The sequence below is a fragment of the Drosophila erecta genome, unplaced genomic scaffold, assembly GCF_003286155.1.
Source record: "Drosophila erecta strain 14021-0224.00,06,07 unplaced genomic scaffold, DereRS2 tig00000055-arrow-pilon, whole genome shotgun sequence".
Taxonomy (NCBI): domain Eukaryota; kingdom Metazoa; phylum Arthropoda; class Insecta; order Diptera; family Drosophilidae; genus Drosophila; species Drosophila erecta.
This window is the reverse complement of record NW_020825200.1, coordinates 21,007,266-21,032,541: the sequence shown is the minus strand read 5'-3', so window position 1 is coordinate 21,032,541 and position 25,276 is coordinate 21,007,266. Positions and strand designations below refer to the sequence as shown.

The window sequence follows — 25,276 nt, the reverse complement described above, 5'->3', positions numbered from 1 at the left end:
CATCCATTTGTCCGTATAAACGCCTCGATCTGGGGAATTATAAAAACTAGAAAGTTGATAATAAGCTTGCCCAAAACTGCCACGAGACAGCTTGCCAATTTCTATTGGTATACCAAGAATACTTTGGCCACGACCTTTCTAACGCCCACAAACCGACCAAAACTGTTACGCCCACACTTAAAAATTTGTTTTTTTTCATGTTTTGAGTAAAGGGTATCTGATAGGCGCGGAACTTGAATATAGCGTACTCTCTTGTTTTAAATAATTTTTCAAATACATATGCGCCATGCAACCCAAATTCTTTTGTTGGACATTAAAAATAGTATTCTAAAACTTATAAAAGTACTAAAAGTTCGGAGCTAGCCATGTCATGTGTCGCTTTATTAAATTGTCTATGCTAGCTTAATAAAAATAGTATTCTTAAGTAAGATAGAGTTGCAGGGGAATTAAAAAAATATATTATTTTATGAACTATTTACAAAACAAAAAATGCGTATTAAGCTTGTATCCACAGTATAAATAAATAGTATGCTGTTATCTATAATAATTAAGTTTTTTTCGTTTAGCCTAAAATACAACACGAAGCATATAAACTTTTTTCATAAAATATATAAAACACTTAGTCCTGAATTTATTCTCAAGAAATTCCTTACGATATAATTTATCGATAGTTCACACTTCCGATATAGTCACTGTTTTCCATCCCCATCAGTTAACTATTAGCAGCTCTATCCGCGCGTGGTCCGTTTGCCGGCATGATGCGATCTATTCTTTGCATGATTTTGCTGATTTTGGCAAGAAATCACCATACTGAGGCAGATAGGTTGAACCACCCGCGTGTGCTACTGCCAATATTTGAAGAAAAGGCTATTAACTTTACCCTGGAAGTCGACGAGCCGAACTGCTACAAATGGTAAATCGGCGTCATTCGACCTGCCTCCTTTTAAACTAATAGAACTACTACTAATATGCTAAACTCTGCAGGTCGTCATCACGCCAAGATTTGATATCTGTCATGCCAATTTACAAGGGCTTCAGCGAGTGTGCATACCAGGCGGTGGTGACTGTCCGCACTCACGATCGTCGGAGGAACACTGCAATTGTCTTTGCTGAGGAAGTGCACACAGGCGAGATGCTGCGATCCGACGTGATTGTGGATGTCATTGCCAGTCTAAATGTGCGCACCGCCACCCGACAACTTTACCTTGAGGAGGCGCCCGCCATGTTTGAGCTGCACGCCTTTGATGAGCAAGGTAACGAGTTTTTTACCTTGGAGGGAATTGAGTTTGACTGGGAGATTTTGGAACCTGGTAGCAATAAGCCCACCGCAATGCGCTACCTCACGTTCACGGACAGTCCCTACCACACTGTGCCGCCCACCCTGGAAAAATTTGAAGCTGACGGCAAAAAGGGGCACATGATCCTCCTTGAGGGCGTTAATACTGGCACCGCCAAGGTGACCATCGGCATGCCTCAAGCCGAGTACAAGCATGTGCGTCCAGTCGAGGTGTACATCAGCGTTCTTGCAAACATTATAATAGAGCCCTCGGAGGTCACCATTATGGCCGGAGACTCGGTCTCATTCCGCATTCTGCAGCTAAAGATGGACCGACTACACGTAATAGACAACAATCAGTATTATCTGGAGGCGGAGGACTCCAGCATTGCACACCTTCGCGGCAACAGTGCCACCGGAGCATTGCTGGGTCGCACCCAGATTTTTTTGCGAGATCGCAACATGGCGGACTCTGATAAAGTCCAAAAGGGCCCCAGCGCTTTATTGACTGTTGCATATCCGAATAGGTTGTCCATCAGTCTGTTGCCCCATCTCAATTGGGTGACAGTGCAAGGCGAGAAACACGTTATAGTTTTGGATCTTTTTGCTGCCGACGGTCAGAAGATTACAATGGGCACCAAGTATTCGATCAACTCAGAGGTAGATGAGTCCTTTTTCGCCATTGCTGACCGTACTCGCAACGGAAGCCGCCTTTTCGGTCAAGCAAAAAAAGAGGGCATCACTCAGGTGTATGGCTCATTTAAAGACGTAAGTTTATAACTAAACTATTTCTTAAGGATTAGGAACATGTAATATAACAGTTGGGTAATATGGTTATATTTTGAGCCCCATCAAGTAGACATCCACATCCTTTTCAAAAAACATGTACATGAACATAGTTAAGCACTCAGTAATATAGTAGTGGTTTGTATGCCCATCTGTGGAACCGTGATAATGATTTCAATGCCCGCTATTTTTTTGTGATCAGATTTGAAGTTGAGTATTGTTATAGACATTTATTAAGTCCCATCAATATGATTTACTAAAAGTTTTATTTTGTATCATAGTAATTATTTATGGAATTATGTTGAATGTAGTAATATTAATAGAGCAATATTTTATTTTAATGATAGGTAAAAGTGCATCTTTTTCGTGAATTTTTGTGCATTTTTTTAAAACGTTATAGCGGGTTAAAGGTTTACTATCCGTATATCTGTCCAGGTACCTTAAACTTAGATTCTACTGAGAAGTACACAATGCTAGTTTGTTCAAAAATATTGACGTCGATGTGTTGTGCGACTGATACCCACGGGAATTAAATGATTCCTCAAATATTCCTCCTCATTCTATATCACCCAACTTATTAAAAGCATTGTTTTTTCAAAAGTTTAGTTTAGATATACTAGAAAAATAACCAAATTTAATTTTACTCGAAAGTCGCAAATCTTCACTTATTAGCTCAGCATTCTTGCGGTTACATTTAACTGCCAAACTTTTTGACATATCGATTGAAATTGGCAAGAACAATAATATTAAAAAGACAAAATGCTATAGTCCAGTAGGACAAGATGGGCATGACAGCCTTTTGGCGTTGAAAGGGGCGAGGTTAACATGTTTTTCCATATCGATAGAAATTGACAAGACAACAAATAACATACCAAATTTTTTGAAAGTTGAAAATAGTAATAATAATAAATATACCGTTTAATTACCGTTTGTTTAATTAAACATACTGAACGATTTAAAAATCAAATGATAATCGCACATTGAACATTCAGTTCTGATATAAACCCTTATGGCGAAAATTCACTCATTCGTCACGCTTTTTACAACCTGGCCGGGTGGACAAGTAAATATATTGATAAAGCGGGCCAAATAAGTTGTTATAACAATATATTTTTATTAATGCTATACTTATATAGTAGTCTTCAAGTTGTAACCGGACAATCACAGCCAATTTTAATTGTTTTGTGTATATACACACCCTGTACCGCTTATTCCCTATGTAGACTGCCATCCATAGTTATATGTTTATTCGTTTATTCTTTTTATATCATAAGTACTTGTGTTAATACCAGTTGTATTAATACAAGTTACTCGTATAGTAAAATGGTATACTAGATTCGCTGTAACAGTTAGAAGGAAGCGTTTCCGACCATATGAAGTATATATATTCTTGATCAGGATCAATAGCCGAGTCGATCCGGCCATGCCCGTCTGTCCGTCCGTCTGTCCGTATGAACGCCTGGATCTCAGTAACTACTAAAGCTAGAATATTGAGATGCATGCAGCTTCCAGAGACATGGACGCAGCGCAAGTTTGCTAAATGACGTTGCCACACTTTTAAAAAATGTTTCGATATTTTTTAATTTTTTATGTTTTGTAAATTTATATCGATTTGCCAAAAAACTTTTTGCCAAGACCATTCTAGCGCTCACAAACCGCCTAAAACGGCCACGCCCAAACTTTTAAACAATTTTTGTTTTATTATTTTTTCCCCCGTTTCTACCGATATTCCAGGAAATGTTAAAATTTCTCGTTCGCACTTCTATTTGAGCAACGGGTATCTGATAGTTGGGGAACGCGACTAAAACATTCTCTCTTGTTTTCGTTTGTTGCAGCTGTCGGTACAAGCTGAGCTTCAGATCTTTGAGGAGCTTCAGTTAATGCCAACCAAGGTGGTGTTGCCCTACGATCCGAACAGTGTGAAACCTTTAAAGATGCAGTTTTATGCAGCTGGCGGAGATAACAACTACGCTTGGTTCTCTGGAAATCCCCAGGTGCTTCAGATTGACCCCCAGGGCCTAGCGACAACTGAAATTCGCGACGGGAAATCTGCTTACGTGAACCAGGAGGTGCTGAAAGATGGTAGTAAACTGACCGCCCACACCACCGTCAAGGTGGCTCTATCGAAGAACCCGAAAGTTTATCGTCTGGCACAGATCTACTTTCTTCCCCCTGAGCGCCTTCAGATTACGCGCAGCAACTTTGAGACCGCCCTGAAGGACTTCGTACACGTGCATGTGGGCGTATACGCTCAAATTAACAATACAGAGGTTCCCTACACAAGTTGCGGCAATCTTCACTTCCAACTAGACTTCAGCGAGCCCATTCTGCAATTGGAGAGTAATGACGGCGTGGAGGCTGCTAATGGGGCGTGTCATGTGCTGCGGCTGCGGGCCATCGGTGTGGGCACCACCTCGCTACGCGTCTCTTATATGTATCTGGACAAAGTGCTTTACGATATTATTGATCTGTACGTCTTTGAGCCCTTAGTTGTGTTAAATCCCGTAGAAAACGAGGTGGTTCTTCCCGTCGGGTCATCCCGTAATATAATTTATACTAATGGACCACAGCGCAGTTTTACTGTGGCAGCAGAAATCACAAAATCTACCGATTTTGACGAAAAAATATTGAAAGTGTCTGAGCTAGAGTTCGACACACAAAATTTTATAACCGCGTTCACTGTGTTGTGTCGTGAGCTGGGCGAAACGCAGTTCACTTACCGAGTGCATAATACCCTTTCCACCACTAGCTTTGCGGTATATCCATCAGAAGTGACCACAAAGGTGCATTGCGTCCGCCCTCGCTTCTTAAAGCTCTACGCTCGCCATAACCTGCGTGACTCCTGCCCCCTGGAGAAGCGTAACTCGTTATTATTCCTGAAAGACCCAGAGAACAAGATTGAAATTGAAATCGATGTACAAGATTCAAATAATCGTAGGCTTATGAATATCAGTTCACTGAGGCTTGACTGGGAGTTTGCCGCTAGTGAAGAGCGATACCAGAAGAACATTATCCCGCACCGTCAGATTTCTGAATTGGAATTCAATCATGGAGTTACCCTGCCGAGTCGCGATCTTCTTGTCCTAACATTGAGTGAGGTGACGACCAACTTCCGCATTAAGGGAACGGTGACCCAGTATAACGACAAACTACTTGCCCAACAGGGTATTCACGCGGAGCGTCCTCCATTTGGAATCAAAAATGTGGGTTATCCTCTTCAAAGTTAATTATCCCTAAATAGTTTATGTTTTATCCTTTAATTGCAGCCTCAGACGGGATTGGTATACACTCCTCTGATTGAAAATGAAATTAGGTTCCACACGGTTAATAGCACGTTGTTGCCAAAAGATTTCGTGAGTATTTTCCTGGCTTCGGGTTATAACGAGCGTATACCAATCGCTCAGGGCAGCGGTTACTTGCAGCTTGAGCTCTCCGAGGAGGGCATTGTTCAAGTTGAATACAATGAAAAGACACGAATCCTAGTGCTGACGCCACTGCGTCTTGGCCATGTTCGTCTTGAGTTGACCGACCGTTGTTTAGTAAACGAACCCAGCCATTTATCGATCTCTGTTGTTGGAATCGGGGCTATTAAAGTAGCTAGCATGGACCGGCTAGAACGCACTACTAGAATCGAAGCTATCGTTAGGCTTTTTGATACCAACGAAAACCTCTTGCTCGTGGACCGGAGTAAACTTAGTGCGTACGATTTATCTGAGGTCGTCTTAGACCAAAGTGTGCTAAGCGTACGCCTAGGAGAGCAGGAAAATTTAGGACCCGGAGAGATCCGCTACACCATTACGGGCAACCAAGTCGGCGAAACCAAAATATTATTTAAGTCTGGGAAAGGCATTCATAAGGTGGAAAGCGAGCCTATAAATATTCAAGTTTTCGCTCCAATTCGTCTCTTTCCGCGCGACTCAACACTAGTGGTTGGCAGCAGCATACAGGTCTACTACCAAGGAGGACCGCAGCCAAATACTAACATGATATTCACAGTGGAGAAGGAGCAAATAGCAAGTGAGTTTTTTTTTGTGTATCAATTTTAAATTAGATAATCTTTTTTGACCTTTATTCGCAGCTATAATTTCTACTGTTGTTATGGCCCATAAGCTGGGGACCACCAAAATCGTTGGCAAGTGTCTTCTAAAAAACCCTGTCACAGGAAAGGACGAGGTGGTCTCGCAGGACTCGGTGGAGGTAAACGTAGTGGCCCTCAAGGGGGTACAGATTCGAACGCCTTTGGTTCGCATTCATAGCGGAGCCGTAATGCCAGCCACCTTATGGGGTCTTCCTGATTTGTCGCCCATGGTCCTGGGTACCCTGCAAAACACTAAAATTTCCTGGAAAGTAAGCCAACCGCAGGTGGTTGAGATATTTAACGTATTTACTGCTGCAGGTGAGTGTACTTCTAGCTATTCTTTAGTTAACATAAACGTGCTCCGATACCGCTGTAGAGATAAGAGACTGTTGCTCTATGGCCACCAAGTGCACGGATAACAAATTCAAAATGTTCTTCGATGAGCCTGCCTGATTGAGTTTCAAAGCATGCACAGATACGGGACATACAAGCCATGAAATGATTGTTAAACTTGACACGACTAGATACAACAAGAGGACAATGAGATACTCAGGTGAACAGACATACGGACAACTCTCGGACAAAATTGCGGACCAATTCTCTTCTCTTATAGTTTAGGACAGACCGTTGTTCTGACCTCTGCAATTTGGTACAATAGCACAGAACAAATAGTAATGCATGACGCCAGTTTATTTGCTATTATTGCATTAGATTGCTATTAGATGCAAAACTAGCGCTTGCCCAATAAAAAACTCAACAAGCTTTAATTTTGCAGGAATAGAGTACCAGAGTGGTGATTTGATATCAGTTAGAGTTAAAGCCCTCAATCCCGGAAAGGTTAAAATCACAGCATCGGTCATTTTGGCAGACGGGACAATACTGCCACCAGCTACAGTGGAGCTATTAGGTACGTACAAGCTCACACGGCCACTTATGTCTGTACAATAAGAATTAAAAACTTAATTGCAGTTTTTAAAACACTGGAGCTGTTAACACCGAAAGCCATTAAAATGGATTCCATTTTGGCTGCGCCGCGAAGCACTCTTCAGCTTAAATCTAATATGGATGATGTAGTCTATAAACTGGACGATCGAACTAATGGCATCGTTAATGTAACACCAGATGGCCATGTACACACAAAGGACTCTCTTGGCCGTGATCTGATAATTGTGAGAACTTGCGTTTCGAACCGTACACGGGTAGACTTGAATTTTATATTTCTGATTTAGGCGACGACAATGGACCAATCCCTACCCATAGGAATTGAAGTAAAAAATGTGCAATACATTTTAATAACGCTGATGCCAATCCTTAAATTTAGAGAGCTTGAACACAAGATTCCTCGTGGAATGAACTTTGTATTTAAAGTGTCGCTTCACGACAATTTAGGCAACGAGTTCTCACACAACATCGAGGATGCCAACGGACTACGATATGAACTCGGCACCAAAGATGATGTTGATGTCCAGATAGATAATAATCTGACGTTTGCGGTAAGTTTTGTTAAGTTAAATGAGTCACATCATTGTAATGTCAAATTGTAAACCCGCCTCCAAGTAGTTAAAGAAACCCCATTTTTGCATCTCCGATTTGCCAAACAGTGGAAATGAATTTTGTTTTTTATTTTCTATGGAAGGTACGGCTAGTTGTGTCTTTTATAGCTAATACTTTCCTGTTCTTTCCTGTTATTCGTATAGTTGAACTTGATGCGGGAGACCAACAATGTCATTGCCATCGGTCTAAGGGACTCAACGGGTGTCAAGCACTCCATGGACTTCATAAAGCTGTCTGTTGTCGAGTCAGACATTTTATTTCCTACCAAGGTAATATTAAGTGAGAAAATGTTTCACAAATTAAGTGCTGCTTCTTTCTTACTAATAAACTCTCTTATGGAACAACCGTCGCCTCATTGGCTTTCACAAAACTTTATCCTACCGGCAGACAATTTTCTCTGTAGGCGACATCATATGTTTCGAATCACCTTTAACGTTGTCATCGACTTGGAGAAGCTCGAATGAGCAGATGGTTTACATCAATAAACAAACAGGTGAATAATTTACTTTCTCTTTACTTTTATCAATTGTTTTTTTTTCTATAATATGTCTTTGTTGCCAGAGTTGCCAGAAAAATGTACAAATTTCTCTTTCACTTCCACTAGCTGACTAACGGGTATCTGATAGTCGGCAAAATTGACTATAGAGTTTTCTCTCGTTATAATATTATACATCTGTAGAAAATTAGTTTTTGCCGTATTTATTTATCTAAATGACTTTTTTAATACTATATAGATGATCGCTATATTTATATGCTCGTAATTTATAAAGTATTTGTACTTAGATACATCGTTTATACCCTCTTCTCTATTACAGGCATTGCCCAGGTGTTAAGTCATCGGCTGAAACCGGGAGAAAAGATTGAGATCACCAATGGGGACGAAATAAAACGCGGAGGATTTATAAAGTATGACTTGGAAGTTCGTGAATCGGATACGGTATTACTTTTATTCTTACCTTTTTTCAAGCATTTTAACCAATATTTTACACAGATTTTGTTTGTGAAATCATTGGACACATTCAGCGGGCCGGAGTATCGGGGTCAACTAGTTATTCGCAACCACTTGCAGTCCGAAAAGTATAGTAACCTTGTAAGGCCTTTCGTTAAATATTCTTTCCTGGTCCTGATATATGCTTCTATTCGGTAGATCGCACAAAATGTTTCAAGGTGTGCCAACAAATTGGGAAGCTTGCCAGTAAATGTATTTTCCTGTCGCCTGGCGGCCAAGGATGCACTAGGTCGCCAGTTACTAAAAATGTACAAAGTTGATGCAATGTTTGATGCTAGCATCGGGCAGTACTCTTGTCGCCTAGAGTTGCTCACCAGTTTTATTGAGTTATTGGCTATTGTCAAGACAAACGATGTTTACTTGGAGCTCGAGGTAAGTTCCATTTGCTTTAAACTAATTTCTGTTCAACTTGTAACCAGTGTAAGTTGTTCATTCTTTGAACAGGCAGTCGTGACCAAAGGAGTTTCCGATAAAATGTCATTGAAATTAGTACCCGGCATCAAAGTTTTTCCTGAATCAGTGCGTGTCACCGATCTAAAGCCACATGAGATTCATGTTAGTGGACTAGACAAGGCGTTGCTCAAGGTTCAGGTGAGTCAAATTTTCAATAAAATTTCAAGAGCGCCACAACGATAACACCGTGTGCAAATAACTCGTATGTCGCTGTGCATTTGCATATTCTAACGTCTTTGGTAAGGGGTATATATTAGATTTGTTGAAAAGTATCAAGTAAAATGTCCGTCCTCCTGTCTGTCCGTATCAACTTCGAGATCTCTAAAAAATAAATGGGTAAATTTGCATGCATAATAACATCTAACTAGTGCAAAATTGTTTCAAAAGATTGTCACGTCTACAAGCAGCCCCGCTCACACTTTTAAAAGGCTTTGTCTGAAGTTTACAATTTGTTTTGTTTTTTCTATATACCAAAAAAAAAGTTAGTCCCTCCCACTCTAACATTTAACAGTTAAGTTAATTTTAACAGTTTAAGTAATTAAGGTAAACCATAGCCAATGACGTCAACGAGTCGTACACAATAAATGACATTGCCGCTAGGTAAAGCTCGTGGACAATCTTCATTTTCCTCACATTTAGCTGAGTAACGGGTATCTCTCATGTTGTCTGTTATCCATACCAGGAGATTTTTCCCCCTGCCTTTTCATTAACTGTCCTTACACGCATTAGGTGCGTCTCACATATCCTATGACAGTGTTCCAAAAAATTTAAATGTATATATGTATATTTAAATTTTGTTGAAAAATAAAAATATAGATGTTTTCTCGGTTTTCCAAAAAAATGTTTCAATATTTAAAAAAAATGTTTCAATATTTCTAGATATTAGATAGTAGAGTCTGTAGTGAATCTGTAATCTAAGTCAGGGACCGCAATAAAAGCTGTGAAAGTTGATAAAAGATATGCAGGTTGTGGAGATGTAGAGCTATTGCAGGTTTGTTTGAGAGAGAAAAAAGACAATTAAAGCAACATTGTTTTCCTGCATATTTGCCATATGCGTCCTCAAGCGGCTTTAACCTTTAGAACCCAACAGAAATGTTCACTCACAACATTTTCTCCCCGCTCATTTTTTTGTACCCAACAATTGGCTGTACCCGAAAACGTACACTTTGCATTTGTCTGGCGGTCACTCTCAGAAAAAGTATATGTATGTTTCTCGCATGTAGTGCTAGAAGTGTTTCTTCTTGTTTAATTTTAAAATAACTATTTTTATATTCTTTTCGTGTGGAATATCGATAAAGGTCAAGCCTTCGGATTCAAAATACTTTGCTGTGGACTTTATCGAGCATGGACATGGTCTAAGCAAATATCGTTTAAAACTTTTCGAGGATTTTCCGCTGGAGGAACACTTCTACATTTTAGTAATGTCGCCGGAGACGAAACAAAGCATCGAGGTAAGTCTTTATACCCATTAGTCGTATAGTAAATTTTTTGTTGATTACTTTGCTTTATTAATTGGATCTTCTAAGAAATTATGATATAAAAATAATATAATATATACAACATTCTTTTGAGCAGTATCGGTAGCAAACACGCGAATTGTGGGTCATGTGGTTAGAATGTGAAGTTAATTTTCTTATGTACTTTTGTGTTTGTTAAGTAATCCCTTCTCTGGCGGATATGATGTTTAGATCTGATTGATATTGATTGGTTGAATACGGAATTGTGGAATAGGACCTTGTAGTCTAGATAGAGGTATAACCGAGAGTTGATGAAGATTATTAGGCTTAAGCTTAATATGTGTTTCTTTTGGCATCGATGTGCCCGCGCGAAGTGAACCTTCGGTGGAAGGGCACTTCCAGATTAGTACCTCATTTGATTCCATTCAAAAAGTTGACTTTGTTGAATTTTTTTTTTAACCGCGATAACATCGTTTGCCCACCCTTAGGAATATTAAAAAAATGTTTGTTTAAAACAATAAAAATCATTTGCCAACCCTTTAAAAAAGTTTTTATTCTTTTCCAAACCATAAAAATAAATATTTTCGTTTGCCCACCTCTTAAAACTAAATATTATTAAATATTAAAAAAAACTGTTGCCCACCCGTCAAAAATAATTGTTGTCGTTTGCCCTTTTTATATCTTTATATCTTTAAAACTGGACGTGGGAAAAAAAAAAAAATAATTGGTGGGCAACCGATAGGCGAAGAATTCCAGCTTTCAAATTTAAAAATTTGATTTTACCGAACCCTGGAAAGTACCCGAACCCGAGCGTAATTATCATCCTGGGGATTTCTGCAGACTCGGTTGATTTTTTAGGTTTTTTGCTAGCTTATCGATTTCTGAAAAATATGTAACAGGTAAAAGGAAGAGTATAATCCTATTCAGATTACAGAGACATAGACGCAATCCAAGCTTCCTTATGTTGCTACGCCCACTATAACACCCAAAAACCGGCCAAAAATGACGCCCACATTTTTGAAAAATGTTCTGATATTTTTTCATGTTTTTATTCGTCTGGTAAATTCCTATCGATACTGATAACAAATACCTTTTATTTTAGAATACACTAAATTTAAACTCTTTTCAAGACGTCAAACAGAAAGATGACCCAAAAAACGAGGGCACTTTTCTGTTGAATTTTTCAAACTCAGTCTTGCATATAATAAGTAAGCAAATAAAGGTCAAAGCAAAAGGAAAGAACAGAAAGAAAAGCATTTGGAACAATGTGAGAGAACAAAATGTAAGATAAGGTTTTTATATCAATTCCCTTGAGCGGCACTACATTAAGAATACACAAGTATGTACATATAACACCACATTAACTATATTTGCCTTACCAATATTCCTTTAACGATCCATAACTCCCAAATCATTTAAAGAAATGTAACGTATGTATAAGCCTTTGGATCGCATATGCCACGACCACAAACGGAAAAATGCAAATTAATTTATGAAAATCGTTTTATATAAAATTTATTTAGACAAGGTGGCAACGGGAATGCCATTTTCGAAAACGCACAGTAAAGAATATCAGCTAAATTAAATTTATTAAACGAGAAGTTCAATCGTTTCATTAAGCAATGTTTAATTATTATTGACTTCTCAGATAACTAATTAATCATTATTTTTATTACAGGTGCCCATTGTTGGCAATACCATGCTGGCCCACAAATGCACTGACCGCCCATATGGCGGTCCGCTGGTGTATCGGATTCTGGAGAATTTGGGCTTCGTGCTGACTACCACTGTTATAATAATCATTTCCATATGGGGTAAGTCGCGACACAAGGTTCACCTTAGTTCGTTGTACCTCTGAAAATAGTGCGGAACATGGAAAAAGCTAGTGAAACTGTTTTTATCGCTGATTTTTGCAAGCTCTGAACATTTTTAAACCATCCCATGTTTTCAAGCCTGTCAGGCTTAAAGCTCGACAAAGCCATTTGTTAAAAATTCCAATTTTGTTTTTGTAATCAGAAAATTTGATTTGGATTTATTTGGGAATATGTTGTCTGTTGTACTTGCACTTTTTAATGTACTTTAATTACACAAACCTTGTAATGTTTTTATTACGTCTATTGCAGTATACGTGTATTGTTTTCAAACTCAGGGCGTCACGCAAGTTAACTTCGATGGTAAGTACTATTCTACCGTTTACTCGTAAAGTAAAGGGGTATACTATATTAATTGAATATTATTTATTATTTCCAACACTGTGAAGTATTTAATTGCCCTAGGAGCGGTTAAGATCGGAAATATCTAAAAATATAATGCTCTTGCTTATGTTAGTAAGCCACAATGATTAGCCTGCAGTTCCGCAATTCATTGATCTCAATAACAACAGCGCGCTATCACTCTCCTAAAAATGTAATCAGATGAGCACGTGATGAATATTTGATTAATCGAATTGAGATATTCGTTTTTATATTTCTTTGTAAACAAGGAGTTGGGAATTTTGAATATATAAAAACAACTATTGTGTAAAAAAAGGAGTTAGGAATTTGAAACTTTTATAAACAACTATGGACAAAAAACAATTCCTCCAGGAGATTTTCGAATATGTCAGGACAGTGAGCCAAAAGGTTAAAGGCATTGTTAAAACCTGGGTTTATTAGAATCGTCCGCACTTTATGCAGCTGCATAGAAATTTCATGTTATTGAAAGCAAAAAAAACATCCAAAGAAATGTTCTAGTGGTCGAAATTATCTAGTCGATTCTATGCCCAAAAGGCTTAAAGTTTAAAGTGGTTGTTGAAAATACGGGGGCGGAAAATGAAAAAAACATTTTTTATGTGTGGGCGTGCCAGTTTTTGGTGGTTTGTGGGCAATTGATTGATCGTGAGCTAGCGTAAGAATATAACTGTACAGGACTAATAAAAAATATCAAAACAAATTTTAAATGTGTGAGCGTTGTAGTTTTTCGCGGTTTGTGGCCGTTAGAGTGGGCGTGACATCAGTTAACAAAGTGCGCTGCGTCTATGTCTCTGGAATCATTCAGTGCATAAACTCACATTTGGATTAGTATTAAAGAATTTAAATAATATTAAAGAATTGTGTAGTATAGCTATTAATAATAATTAAGTTAATTTATGTCATTAATAATATTCATAGCAATTTCAATTTGGTGTTTTGTTTTTGAATATTAATTCTGCCCAGAACAATATAAGTAAACTTCAATTCCTCTAATTACAGCATTCAAGAAAAAAAAGTCGATGACAGAGCAGACTGCTTCTCCCAGATTGTTGCATCAAGACGATACAGTTGGCGGTGAGTTTAACTAGGCCAGTTGTAGCACAGTACTTTTTACTTTTTTTCATTTCGTTTTATATTGCTAGATTCCTTTAACGTGCGGAACTTTTCTTCGGGTCGACGAAGTCAACAATCGGATTCTTTGTCGGAGGCGTATATATATGGACACCCTCAACTAAACTCTCCGAACAGATCAGGTAGCTCAACTCGATTTAGTTAGTTGAATACCTGAATAACAGACTGTCAGCAATCCGACTCGGGGTTTTTTGTGAAATATTATAAGATAAACTCAAGCTTTTTTAATATTTGTATGTGGCTTATGTATCTTAAGTTCCTTTCATCTAGACGTCAGGAAATAAGTTTATAGGATAAGTCATTATTTGTTATGGTTTAGAAGGAAATAAAAATATAGAGTGAGATTGCAACAACAGGAAGTTACCAAATATTATCATACAGATAAGTTAATGTTTTTTCTGTTTCCGCAAAAACATAGTTTTAAATAAACATCAATTAAAAAGAAAAATATAAGAAAATGCGTTCAAAAGGTGAATATAATTGTTGATGACAGTCTACGTAATGGCAATGAGGTACGGGAAGTGGTGCGCAAGGAGACTAGTGCCGTAAAACTGAAAATTTATATATGGATAAAAAAGTATTTCAAGACTGTAAACTGTATGTTATATTTGTAACATAGGCATACTAGTGCTAATTCTGAAAAAGGACTTGGATCGAGCGAAAGGGAATCCGATGCTCAGGCACCATTTATTTGGTCTTCCTTTTAGAGTCATGCCGCTTTCATTTTATTGTACAGCTCAACCTGAAAAAGTTTTGATTAGTGATTTTTTGGAAAACTTGCCACCTAGAATCCAGTCCCCTCAGTCCCTTAAAACTTAACGTGATATTAATAAATTATTGGAAAGGATGCAAATCATAGTTTATGATATTTTGAATAAAATAAACTCAAATAAAAACTCAAAAATAGAAAAATTTTGTTATTAAAACAAGATAGAATGCAACAGTCGAGTGCCCCGACTATCAGATAACCGTTACTCAGCTAGTGGAAGTGCAAAAGAGAAATTTCAGAATATTCTGGAATATCGGTAAAAATTAGAACAAAAATAATAAAATGAAAAGAGAGTTTTGGGCGGCTTGTGGGCGTTAGAGTGGGCGTAGCAAAATGTTGTTTGGAAAATCTGTGGAAACTTACAATATACATATACATATGTATAAAAAAATGAAAAAATATCAACATTTTTCAAAAGTGGCCGTGACAGTTTTGTTCGGATTGTGGGTGTTATAGTGGGTTGGCAACATTTGGAAACAAACTTGCGCTGCATCTATGTCTCTGGAAGCTGCATGCATCTCAATATTCTAGCTTTTGTAGTTACTGAGATCGAGGCGTTCATACGGATCGACTCGGCTATTGATCCTGATCAAGAATATATATACTTTATATTGTCGGAAACGTTTTCTTCTGCCTGTTATATACTTTTCAACGAATCTAGTATACCGTTATACTCTACGAGTAACGGGTATAAAAACAGCGAAGCTGGAATAGGACTAATATTATATACATAAAATATGTATACATTGCAAGGTTTATAAGGTTCTACTTTTTACATTTTAAGAATCTCAATGTTAAATAAAATTATTTCAGGAATAAAAAATCCAAAATTCATTTTGAAAACAACAAATTGAAAATAATAGTTTTTTCTAAATGTGTAATTTCTGCAAGGCTATATAAGCTGGCTCCCATTTTCGTTTTTACGATAGATTCAACGTAGGTATCTATTTAAATAAGTTACATTTTTGAGTTTTATCTATGTTACTAAATATTTGGGTATCGCAACTATTATCAGCGCAATTTTATTTTGAAATTTATGTCATTTTATATTTTTTATTAAAGAAGGCAAAGAAAAGGTGAATCTCAGGAAAAGATAAAAAAGTATTTTATGGCAGTACTTTTATTCAAAAGCAGAGTAAAATGTAAGAGTAAGGTAGGCAAAATTAAATCACTCAACTTTGGGGAACGATGCCAGCTAAATTATTATTAATTATAATCATTTGACGCATTCTGTCAACTTTCGCAATTTTCATGAAAAAAAGCGTGAGCACTCTTATTTTATTTTACTACTTACGGTTCAAACAGCCTTACCATATTCAATGACGATATTTGTCAGCAGATTAATACATTTTTAATTTTATGATTTCAACTGTTGGAACTCGAATGTGGAGCTACTTTTTTCAAAGGGGAATTTGGTACGTTTCGGGTCAGATTAAATAAATTAATTCTAAAAGTGAAATTAAATTCTTTTCTAAAGTGTATTTGGTGCGTTTCGGTTCAGATCGAATAAATTAATTCTAAAAGTCAAATAAAATACTTTCTTTGGGGTAATTTCACTGAATGCTTAACAATAAATGCTATTATACACAAGCAATCTATAAGCAATAAATACAAAGTAAAAAAACATGGTTTGATAAAACGGCTAAATGGCTTCGATTCTTTTGTGGATCAGAAGTTAATTGCATTAATAACGACTACTCAGTTTTAGGTTCTATTTGAATAGTTGCATGCTTGACGTTATATTTTGGGCCAGAGACGAGCTTCGTGGCCGTCTGCAGTACTACATTGCCGTCAGCTCGAGAGTCTGAAACGTATTAGAAACTAATGAAACTGTACCTGTACACATTTTAGGGACTCACCTGTAACGAGATGCACCATCAGAACCCTTTGCTGGGTGGTTTGTTGCCACACGTTTAGGTGGTGCACAGATCTGGAAAGCGAAACACATTTTTAATATAAGGTGACCTTTGGAGGACTTGGGTTGTCAACTGACCTGACACCTTCGAGGCTGCCCAGCTCCAAATACAGGGTGCGCATATTAAGGTTTTGTGGAACTGCATTCACGATGATGCCCATAGACTCCCGAAACAGACGCAGGGTAGTCATTAATACAATAATTGAAAAAATGAGAGTACACAGTGGATCAGCATATTTGGCACCTGGCTGAAATATTCGTAATATTACAATACATAACAGTAGCAGATACAAATTTTATTTAAAATAATGTATAAGCACATCAAAGCCACTGTTTCTGAGCTCACAACTTTTAAGTTTATTAAATACTCGAGGAAAATGGAAATGGCAAGCAGAAATACGAGAGTTTACGAGATGCAAAGGTGACTATTACATATGTATATAGCGAGTAGCTCCACTACTCATCACAATTTAAAACAAGAGAGCACGCTTAGTCGAGTTCCTCGACTATCAGATACCCGTTACTTATAAACAGAATATTATTTTTATACCCCTTACTCGTAGAACAATAATGTAAAATGAAGAAGAAGCGTGTCCGACCCTATAATATACATATTTAATATTGATGAGGGTCAACATTCGAATTGATTTGGCCATGTCCGTCTATCTGTCCGTATGAACGGCCGGATCTCAGAAAGTTACGATTAAGCAAAAAATGTTGAACTTTCTCGTTCGTGCTCCCACTATCTGAGTACACGTATCTCGACAATCTCGACTATATCGTTCTTTCTGTTTTTTTGTTTTAAATTGAAAATTCAATGAACACCTCGGAACTATGAAAATGAGAATAGAATAAGAAGCCTCACAACATTGCCATCCCTACCAGAACTCCTAAAACGCTTAAGAATATAAAGAGATTTTATGTTCAAATTAAAATTCATCTTAAAAAAATGAACTAAAAGTTTATTAAAAAGATCCGTCGACTGCATTCAATTCAATTAGTTTGCTACAACACTCGCTTTAGTGTTTGTATTTCGTGTTAGTGTTTGTTATATCTCGCAATTCCTTTAGCTGAGTTCAGAATTATGATTATTAGTTAAAAATCGCGGTAGTCGGGTCTAGCGCTCTCTTGTTTTCTTCAAAGTCTGGTATGTAATCCTTTTAGTATTTGAAATATCTTTCTTTGGTCTATCACTCCAAAAATCACACCACCAAAGCATATTTAAAATGTTCTTCTCACTAAATAAGTGACACGCATAAAGATGTACAGAACAAACTTACATAAACTTTAATTAGGACGGCGGCCAAAAAAACGCCAATGCTCTGCACTAGGTCTCCAATCACATGAATCATTGCGGCACGCAGGTTTAGGTTTTTCTCCTCGTGCGCCAGCTGCATGTTTGAAGTCCTGCAGAGAGAAAAAGCAGTGAGAGGCAAATATAAATTATCAGCTGTCATTCAATTTAATGTCATTTCAGCTTAAATGATCTTACGTTAATTACTGTTAATAATAAAAAGATACGACAACCGCACATGCAAGTGTCGAATTACCCGACTATCAAATAGTTATTTATTTAGTCTACAAATGCGTTTGAAGGCAGTAGACAGCCGGAAAATCTTTTGAATACCCATCCACGTCACTATCCGCAAATTTTGTATAAGCAACTATGAGCAATAATAAAACTAACAAAAATGTTAATCAACGAGTAACCCGTATATACATACGTGTAAGTATGTACACAGACTAGGGCTTGCGGTGTTGCTTTTGCCTAATACTAGTGGAACGAGAGTTGTATAGCGTTCACCGCAGGAATTAAAAATTCTATTCAGTCAATACTTATTTCTTTATTACTCTGTATATATTTTTACTTACCCAGCCTGATGTGCTTTTTCCCCATTTGTACTAAAAATCGTATGCTCGTTTGAATTTATTTCTTTACTTATTGAATGTTCCTCTTCCGCTGTTAAAGAGCTTTGACTTCCGCTCGCCGTAAGCATGTAGGAGTTGGAACGTGTTTGTGATGGACAATTATTTGGCTCATGTCCGTTTCCGTGACTATGGCTGTGACTGTGGCCATGTCCATTCCCGCTGACGAACCAGGATCCATGCAAAACAAACATCATTCTGTGTAAAAAAAAATAATAATTTGTAAATCTAATTAACAGAAAAAACAAGATAGAATTCTATAGTCGAGTTCCCCGGCCACCAGATACTCGGTGCTTAAATAAAAATTAAAAATTTTTCAAAGGTGTGAGCGAACAGGTTTGGACGGTTTGTAGGCGTTAAAATGGACTTGGCAAAAAGTTTTTAGGCAAATCGAAAGAACTCTACAAGACTAATAAAAAAGGAAATAAGAGAGAATGCTATAGTCGAGATACCACTTACTACCAGATACCAGATAATAAAATGAAAAAAAAATTAAAATTTCTTTAAACGTGTGGCCGTGACAGTTTTGGGTGGTTTGTGGGCGTTGGAGTGGGCGTGGAAAAAAGTTTTGAGCAGATTTATAGAAATTTCCAAGTTATACAAAAAATTAAAAAAGTTTACAACATTTTTCAAAAGTGTGGGCGTGGCAATTTTATGCGATATGTGGGCGTTAGAGTGGGCGGATCAAAATTTGGAAGCAAACTTGAGCTGCGTCTATGTCTCTGAAAGCTGCATGCTTAATTTCAAAATTTTAGTTCATACGGACAGACCGACATGGCCAGATCGACTCGGCTATTGATCCCGATCAAGAATATATGTATATACATCATATGGTCGGAAATGCTTCCTTCTGCCTGTTACATACTTTTTAACGAATCTAAGATACCCTTTTACTCTACGGGTAACGGGTATAGCAAGAGAGAATGCTATAGTCGAGTTCCCCGACTATAAGCTGTGGAAGTGCGAACGATAAATTTCAATATTTCCTGAAATATCGGTGGGAATTGGGAAAAAAAAACAAGATACAAAATTCTATAATCGAGTTCTCCGACTATGAGATACCTGTTACTAACGAGAAATTACAAAATTTCCTGGAATATCGATAGAAATTAGGAGAACAAGTGAGTGAGAGTTTTGTTTGATTTGTTGGCGTTAGAGTGGGCGTGGCAAAAAGAATTTTGGCAAATCTATAGAAATTTACAAGATACATAAAAAATATCACATTTTTTAAAAGTGCAGCTTCCTGAGACATAGACGCAGCCCAGGTTTGTCTCCAAATGTAGCCACGCCTACTCTAACGCCCACAAACAGCACAAAACTGTTACGTCCACACTTTTGAAAAATGTTTTTATATTTTTTCAGTTTTGAAAATATCTTATAAATTTGTACAGATTTACCAAAATACTTTTATGCCCGCAAACCGCCCAAATCTTTCACGCTCAGAATTTTGAAAAATGTTTTGATATTTTTTCATTTTTGAATATACATGTCTTGTAAATTTCAATAGGTTTGCCAAAAAATTTTTTGCCACGCCCACTTTAACGCCAACAAATCGAACCAAACTCTCACGCCCAAATTTTAAAAAATGTTTTTTTTTCATTTTTTTTTTTAATATTATCATTTATTGTTTTTCCTAATTTCTATCGATAAGCCGGAAAAATGTTGAAATTTCTCATTCCCACTTCCAATTGCTGAGTAACGGGTATCTGGTAGTAGATGAACTTTAAGCGTTTTTAAATTAAGGGCATAGTCATTGATATTCCTAAAGATAATCCTAAATACCTAAAAGGTATTTGGTGAAATAAGATACATATATATAATAATATACGGACGTTATTGAGATGTCTTTATAGGAGTTTATAATTTATGGACCTTTTCAGAAACCTACACGCCCGGCCTTAACTTATATGAAAATCAGAGTCATTTTGTCTTTCGCTAGCATTATGGAAAGGGATAGTACATACAATTTTCATACAAATATTAATATTTATGTGAGATTCTTGTCTACACTTACACGATATTTATGGCAATGCCAATGCCTGAAATGAGCATCATCATATCGGCATTTAGTTCAAAGTCCTGGGAGTAGATCCTCTGAATAGCCACAACCACAAGCAGGAAAGTTACGAACCAGATTCCCAAGATAGATGCCACAGCTCCGATAACCTCTGAAAACATATACAGGAGAAAAAAAGAACAATCTGAATAATGCTCTCAAATTCTTGCCCAAATCAAATGACGATCTGATGATAATCTGATGGCATTGTCTGTTGACATACAGATATTTCAAAACAGCGGTCAAAGCGCACATTAACGCATGGATTTATATGGGCCACATGCACATGGTACTCTCATTAGAATGGTGTGAAGGCAATTGACTACTTACCAAAGCGTTTGTACCCAAAGGACATACGCTCGTCGGGCGGGCGACTCCCTATCCATATGGCGACTAGACCGATGACGAAACTAATGCAATCAGATGCCAAATGGGCGGCATCCGTCATTATGGCCAGACTTCCGGCTATATAGCCGCCAAGAAATTCAATGATCTGCGGTCGCCGTCAAATTTGTAGGTCGAGTTGCAGGGCATGAAATGTGTCATAATTAAATCAGTAATTCGTGCCCACACCTACACATTTGAGGAGTAGGGTGCTCCTTCTTACCATAAATACACAACACAGGGAAACTGCGAGCATAATTTTATATTTGGCCTCCTGTGCAGATTTGCTTTTTGGGTTGGCCCCGAACCCTGGTTGATGATTGCAGCACTCATGCTGCATATCAATCTCCGTTTCCGAGTTCTGCAATGGGCCGCACAATTTGCTTATAATAATTTATGTATATTTGAAAGTCGTTTAGTTGTTCCATTTACCTGGTTCCTCGCACCGTCGCCACAGTCGCCCAACAGTGGCACCTCCCAGGTTTGCTCCTGTGGAACTCGGACGACATTTGACCCAATTATCACCACCTCCCTATCCACGTTGTTGTATACTTTGTAATATCTGTCTTCGTAATCTGGCAGCCGATCATTTCTAATACCTGGATCCTGTTGCAGGTCCGTATTTTGATGATTATCATCAAAATAAGCCGGGAAACCCCCTTCAGAGTCGTCATCGTGAGAGTTGGGTAAGAATGCATTGTCAAGCTTTTGATATTTTGACATGGTATTTGGTGTCAATTGGTAAACTATACTATTATTATTTCAGTTGATCCTCGTGCGTGAGCTGCATTGAGTAAACACATAACAAAACACCACAAATTTTCAGAATTCCTGCAATGTCGTAGAATTTTTTAAAAACTTAGCATAGCCAATAAAGTAGGACAGTCCTGAGCAATAAATATAATGCCGCTTACACTGGCGCTGGTATACAATCTCTACTTGCATCTCGCTTTCATTATTATCTATGTATCGGAGTAAAATGAAACCCGACTATAGTCGAGTTCCTCGACTATCAGATACCCGTTAATCAGCTAATGGAAATTTAATTTATCTGGTATAAATAACAATAAAAAAATTTGTTTAACATTTTCCGAAAGTCTGAGCGTGGCAATTTTGGGCGGTTTGTGTGCATTACAGTGGGCGTTGCAACATTTGGACAAACAAACTTGCGTCGCATCCCTGGAGTTTACATGGTTTTAAAGTTCCTGAGACCGAGGCGTTCATATGGACGTTCAGACGGACATGGCCATATCGACTCGGTTAGAGATCCTGATCAAGAATATATAATATTTGTCGGAAACGCTTCCTCCTGCCTTTTACATACTTTTCAACGAATCTAGTACAGCCTTTTTCCCTACCAAAAAGGGGCATAATAAATGTTAAAGCAAATAAGATTCCATGAAGAACCTACAGTGAAGCACACAATTTTTAAGTGTAAAAGTAAAAAAGACGAAATTCCATAATGTAATAAAAAAGTGAACAAAATGTTATAAAGATTTCGGAACGGAAACTCGAAGTAGATTTTTAAATAAAATTCACAAACACTGATCATTGTAAGTCAAGTGGAAATTTGGAAGCCCGACGAAATCGAAAACCTTTTAGTAACTAAGAACAAGCTGGCCAAAACTGCCGAAGACTAATAATTTACAAACAAATTACAAGACCCCCAAATTTTAATATTTTATTTTATTTTTATATAATTTCTTTAATGGTAATAAAAACACGAATTATTAACATATTAAAATTGATATGTTAATAAAAAATAGGATAATTTGTGATGGATTGTCATGGATACGTTGATGAGTATACTGATGTACTGGTACTAAGCAGCTGAATAATAGGCAATGGAATTGCTTTCATGTTTTGCTGATGTGTTAGTGCTGAAAGGAAGATGGAAAATGGTTGGAGAGTTTGGAGAAAGTGGAAAGTACTTATAACTAAAATTATGAAAATTACTCAGAATTTTTTTAAATTATAAATTGTGAGAACGTGATGAATGAGTCTATTCTTTGTATGCTCGTAGAGTAACTCTTGTGATGCCTAAGTTGTGCAATTTTTTTCAACACTTTTGAAATGGTTTTAATATTTAAAAAAATTTTTTATTGGTCTTGCCAATTTCTATTGGTGTGACACAAATATTTTTTGCCACTCCCACTCTAAAGCCCACAAGCCGCCCAAAGCTGCCACGCCCAAATTTTTGAGCACTGTTTTGTTTTTATTTTCAGTTTATTAATTGTCTTTCCAATTTGTATCTACATGCTAAAATGTTTTTAACGCCCACTCTAACTTCCCAAGTGCAATGCTTAACTTCCAAAATGCAACGCTTAAATTTTTGAAAAATGGGTTGAAATTTTTTATTTTATTATTTGTTTTGCCAATTTTTATCGGTATTTTTTTGCCACGCAAACTCTTAAGCCCACAAAGACCACACTTTTTGCTTTGATTTTCATGTCAGGACCTACAGACTTTAAGATACCCTTTACTTGGCTAGTGCGAGATCATTTGTTTTGACAGTGTCTAACAATATGTCAAAAATGTAACGCCTACAAACCGCAAAACAAACAATCTAAAATTTCTAGTAATCCAGACATTTTCCGACTGTTCTTATTGCAGCTACATATATGATAAGTTTTCAGACGTTTATCAAATTAAAACGGTGTCAGAATACAGGAACAGAACGAATTAGTAGGCTTTATGACCAGAAACAATTATTTTTAGTTATTTCTCAAATGACTGCTATATGGCACAGTGTCAGGTCCGTTTCATGCAGATTGCTTAACAACTGATACTGATCAAGAATGTATATGTATACTTTATATGATCGTAAATGTCTCCTTTATTACAGAATGGTGATTCAAGTCAATTGATTTTCCTACAACTGCCGCCCATTATGTTAAAACTTATTTATCAATTTAGATTTTAATCTTTATAAGACTTGAGATTGCTTAATTGTTTGCTTTCCATTTATACCAGTTTCCGAGTTAAGTGTTTTGGCCACCCTTTTTGGCAGATTTGTATATCAGTTTTTCGAGAAGTAAAGGTGTATATTAGAAGAATATGACAGGTACATATGTACGTATGTATAAACACATATTTATACAAAAATACATGTCGCTATCTATTTCCGAAGACATAAATGTACATATTTAAATTGATTTGCTGAGTAAAGGCTAAGCAGATTTCTCTCTCGGTTCTAAATAAGTAGCTATGTAATGTAGCATTTAGCATTTAAAAATGTAGCATTTTTATTTAGAATTAGACTCACTAACCAGAGAGTTTAACATTTGCAACAAGCCTTTACAATTAAACTGCAAATTTAAAAGTAAAGTAAAGAAAACAAATGCCGGCGGAGAACGTGCACTGACCTTATCAGCAGGTTTGACTTTGGCAATGCGTAATGTTTTCGACAGCGGCTCTCTTTCTCACATATCTTTCTACTCAGCTGCTGATGTTGCACATAGCTATATACATACATTTGTATGGATGTACGTTCCGAGATATCAAAGCGAAGCGCCCGTTCGTTGTAGTTGTAGGGTTACTCTCCCTCATATATTACACTGAAAAACTGGCGCTGGGCTCAGTTGAGTTTAACTGCGTTAAATAGTGCTATTTCAAGCAATTTTATTTGAAACTTTTCAAAACATTGACATTTTAAGTTTTTGAGTCGAATCGCATTTTGTAAATCTTCTAGTTCCCAGCCATATGCGCTTTTCACGGACCTTGAAAACAGAAGATATACACGTACAAAATTCTCAGTTGCGGGACTACACTGTTCCGCTGCCGTGCACTATCAGCTAGCGTTTGGTGGGGGAATTTACATTGCCCGTTTCTGCTCTCTACACGGCCCTACTCGCTGTAATTATTTTAGATTTCTGATCGTCAGCGATTGTTCACTTCCCGGCACTCCCGGCGACGCGTGAAGTTCAACTAACAGCGGTGGCGGCGTCGCCTTCTCAGTTGGCTTGTGGGCAGAGCGAGCGGGAGCACTCGAGTGGGGGCATTTCTCTCTTGAGTGGCGACGCTTGAGTGGCTCTTAAAGGATCCTCATAGTGGCTTTTGTTCGTTAATCAGAATAAGAGAGAAGAGTCGAGTTGCTCGACTATTAGAAGTAGCAGATACCTGTAACTCGGCTAAGAGGTAAGATAAAGACATGTACATCCGTTATTAGGAAAGGGACTGCTTTCTTGACTAAAGCGGTTACATTTCATACATACAACTTCTAAGCTTCACGTTGCAGTCCGCGTGGGGGGT

The 25,276-nt window shown here is 37.4% G+C and overlaps 2 protein-coding genes and 1 non-coding gene across 3 annotated transcripts; 2 read left to right on the top strand and 1 right to left on the bottom strand.

Annotated features, from left to right (window-relative positions):
- Window positions 1-685: 685 nt before the first annotated feature.
- LOC6542620 (nuclear pore membrane glycoprotein 210) lies at window positions 686-14,428 on the top strand. Its single transcript, XM_001970772.3, has 19 exons — window positions 686-913; window positions 985-2,044; window positions 3,898-5,265; window positions 5,329-6,079; window positions 6,141-6,458; window positions 6,916-7,047; window positions 7,110-7,309; window positions 7,370-7,633; window positions 7,838-7,963; window positions 8,082-8,187; window positions 8,510-8,631; window positions 8,686-8,784; window positions 8,842-9,075; window positions 9,148-9,294; window positions 10,455-10,607; window positions 12,292-12,427; window positions 12,737-12,787; window positions 13,844-13,918; window positions 13,987-14,428. The coding sequence occupies exons 1-19, from the start codon at window positions 756-758 to the stop codon at window positions 14,118-14,120; spliced, it is 5,634 nt and encodes a 1,877-aa protein (XP_001970808.2). The 5' UTR covers window positions 686-755; the 3' UTR covers window positions 14,121-14,428.
- On the top strand, window positions 6,493-6,632 carry LOC113564155. The gene has a single exon (XR_003407829.1).
- Window positions 14,429-16,203: 1,775 nt separating the features above from the next.
- Window positions 16,204-24,988, bottom strand: LOC6542628 (zinc transporter 8). The gene is made up of 11 exons (XM_001970771.3): window positions 24,391-24,988; window positions 22,843-22,905; window positions 21,458-21,856; window positions 21,249-21,386; window positions 20,972-21,134; window positions 20,600-20,753; window positions 18,532-18,783; window positions 17,940-18,066; window positions 16,738-16,907; window positions 16,604-16,674; window positions 16,204-16,548 (listed from the first exon to the last, which is right to left on the bottom strand). The coding sequence occupies exons 3-11, from the start codon at window positions 21,746-21,748 to the stop codon at window positions 16,439-16,441; spliced, it is 1,476 nt and encodes a 491-aa protein (XP_001970807.1). The 5' UTR covers window positions 21,749-21,856; window positions 22,843-22,905; window positions 24,391-24,988; the 3' UTR covers window positions 16,204-16,438.
- Window positions 24,989-25,276: the final 288 nt, after the last annotated feature.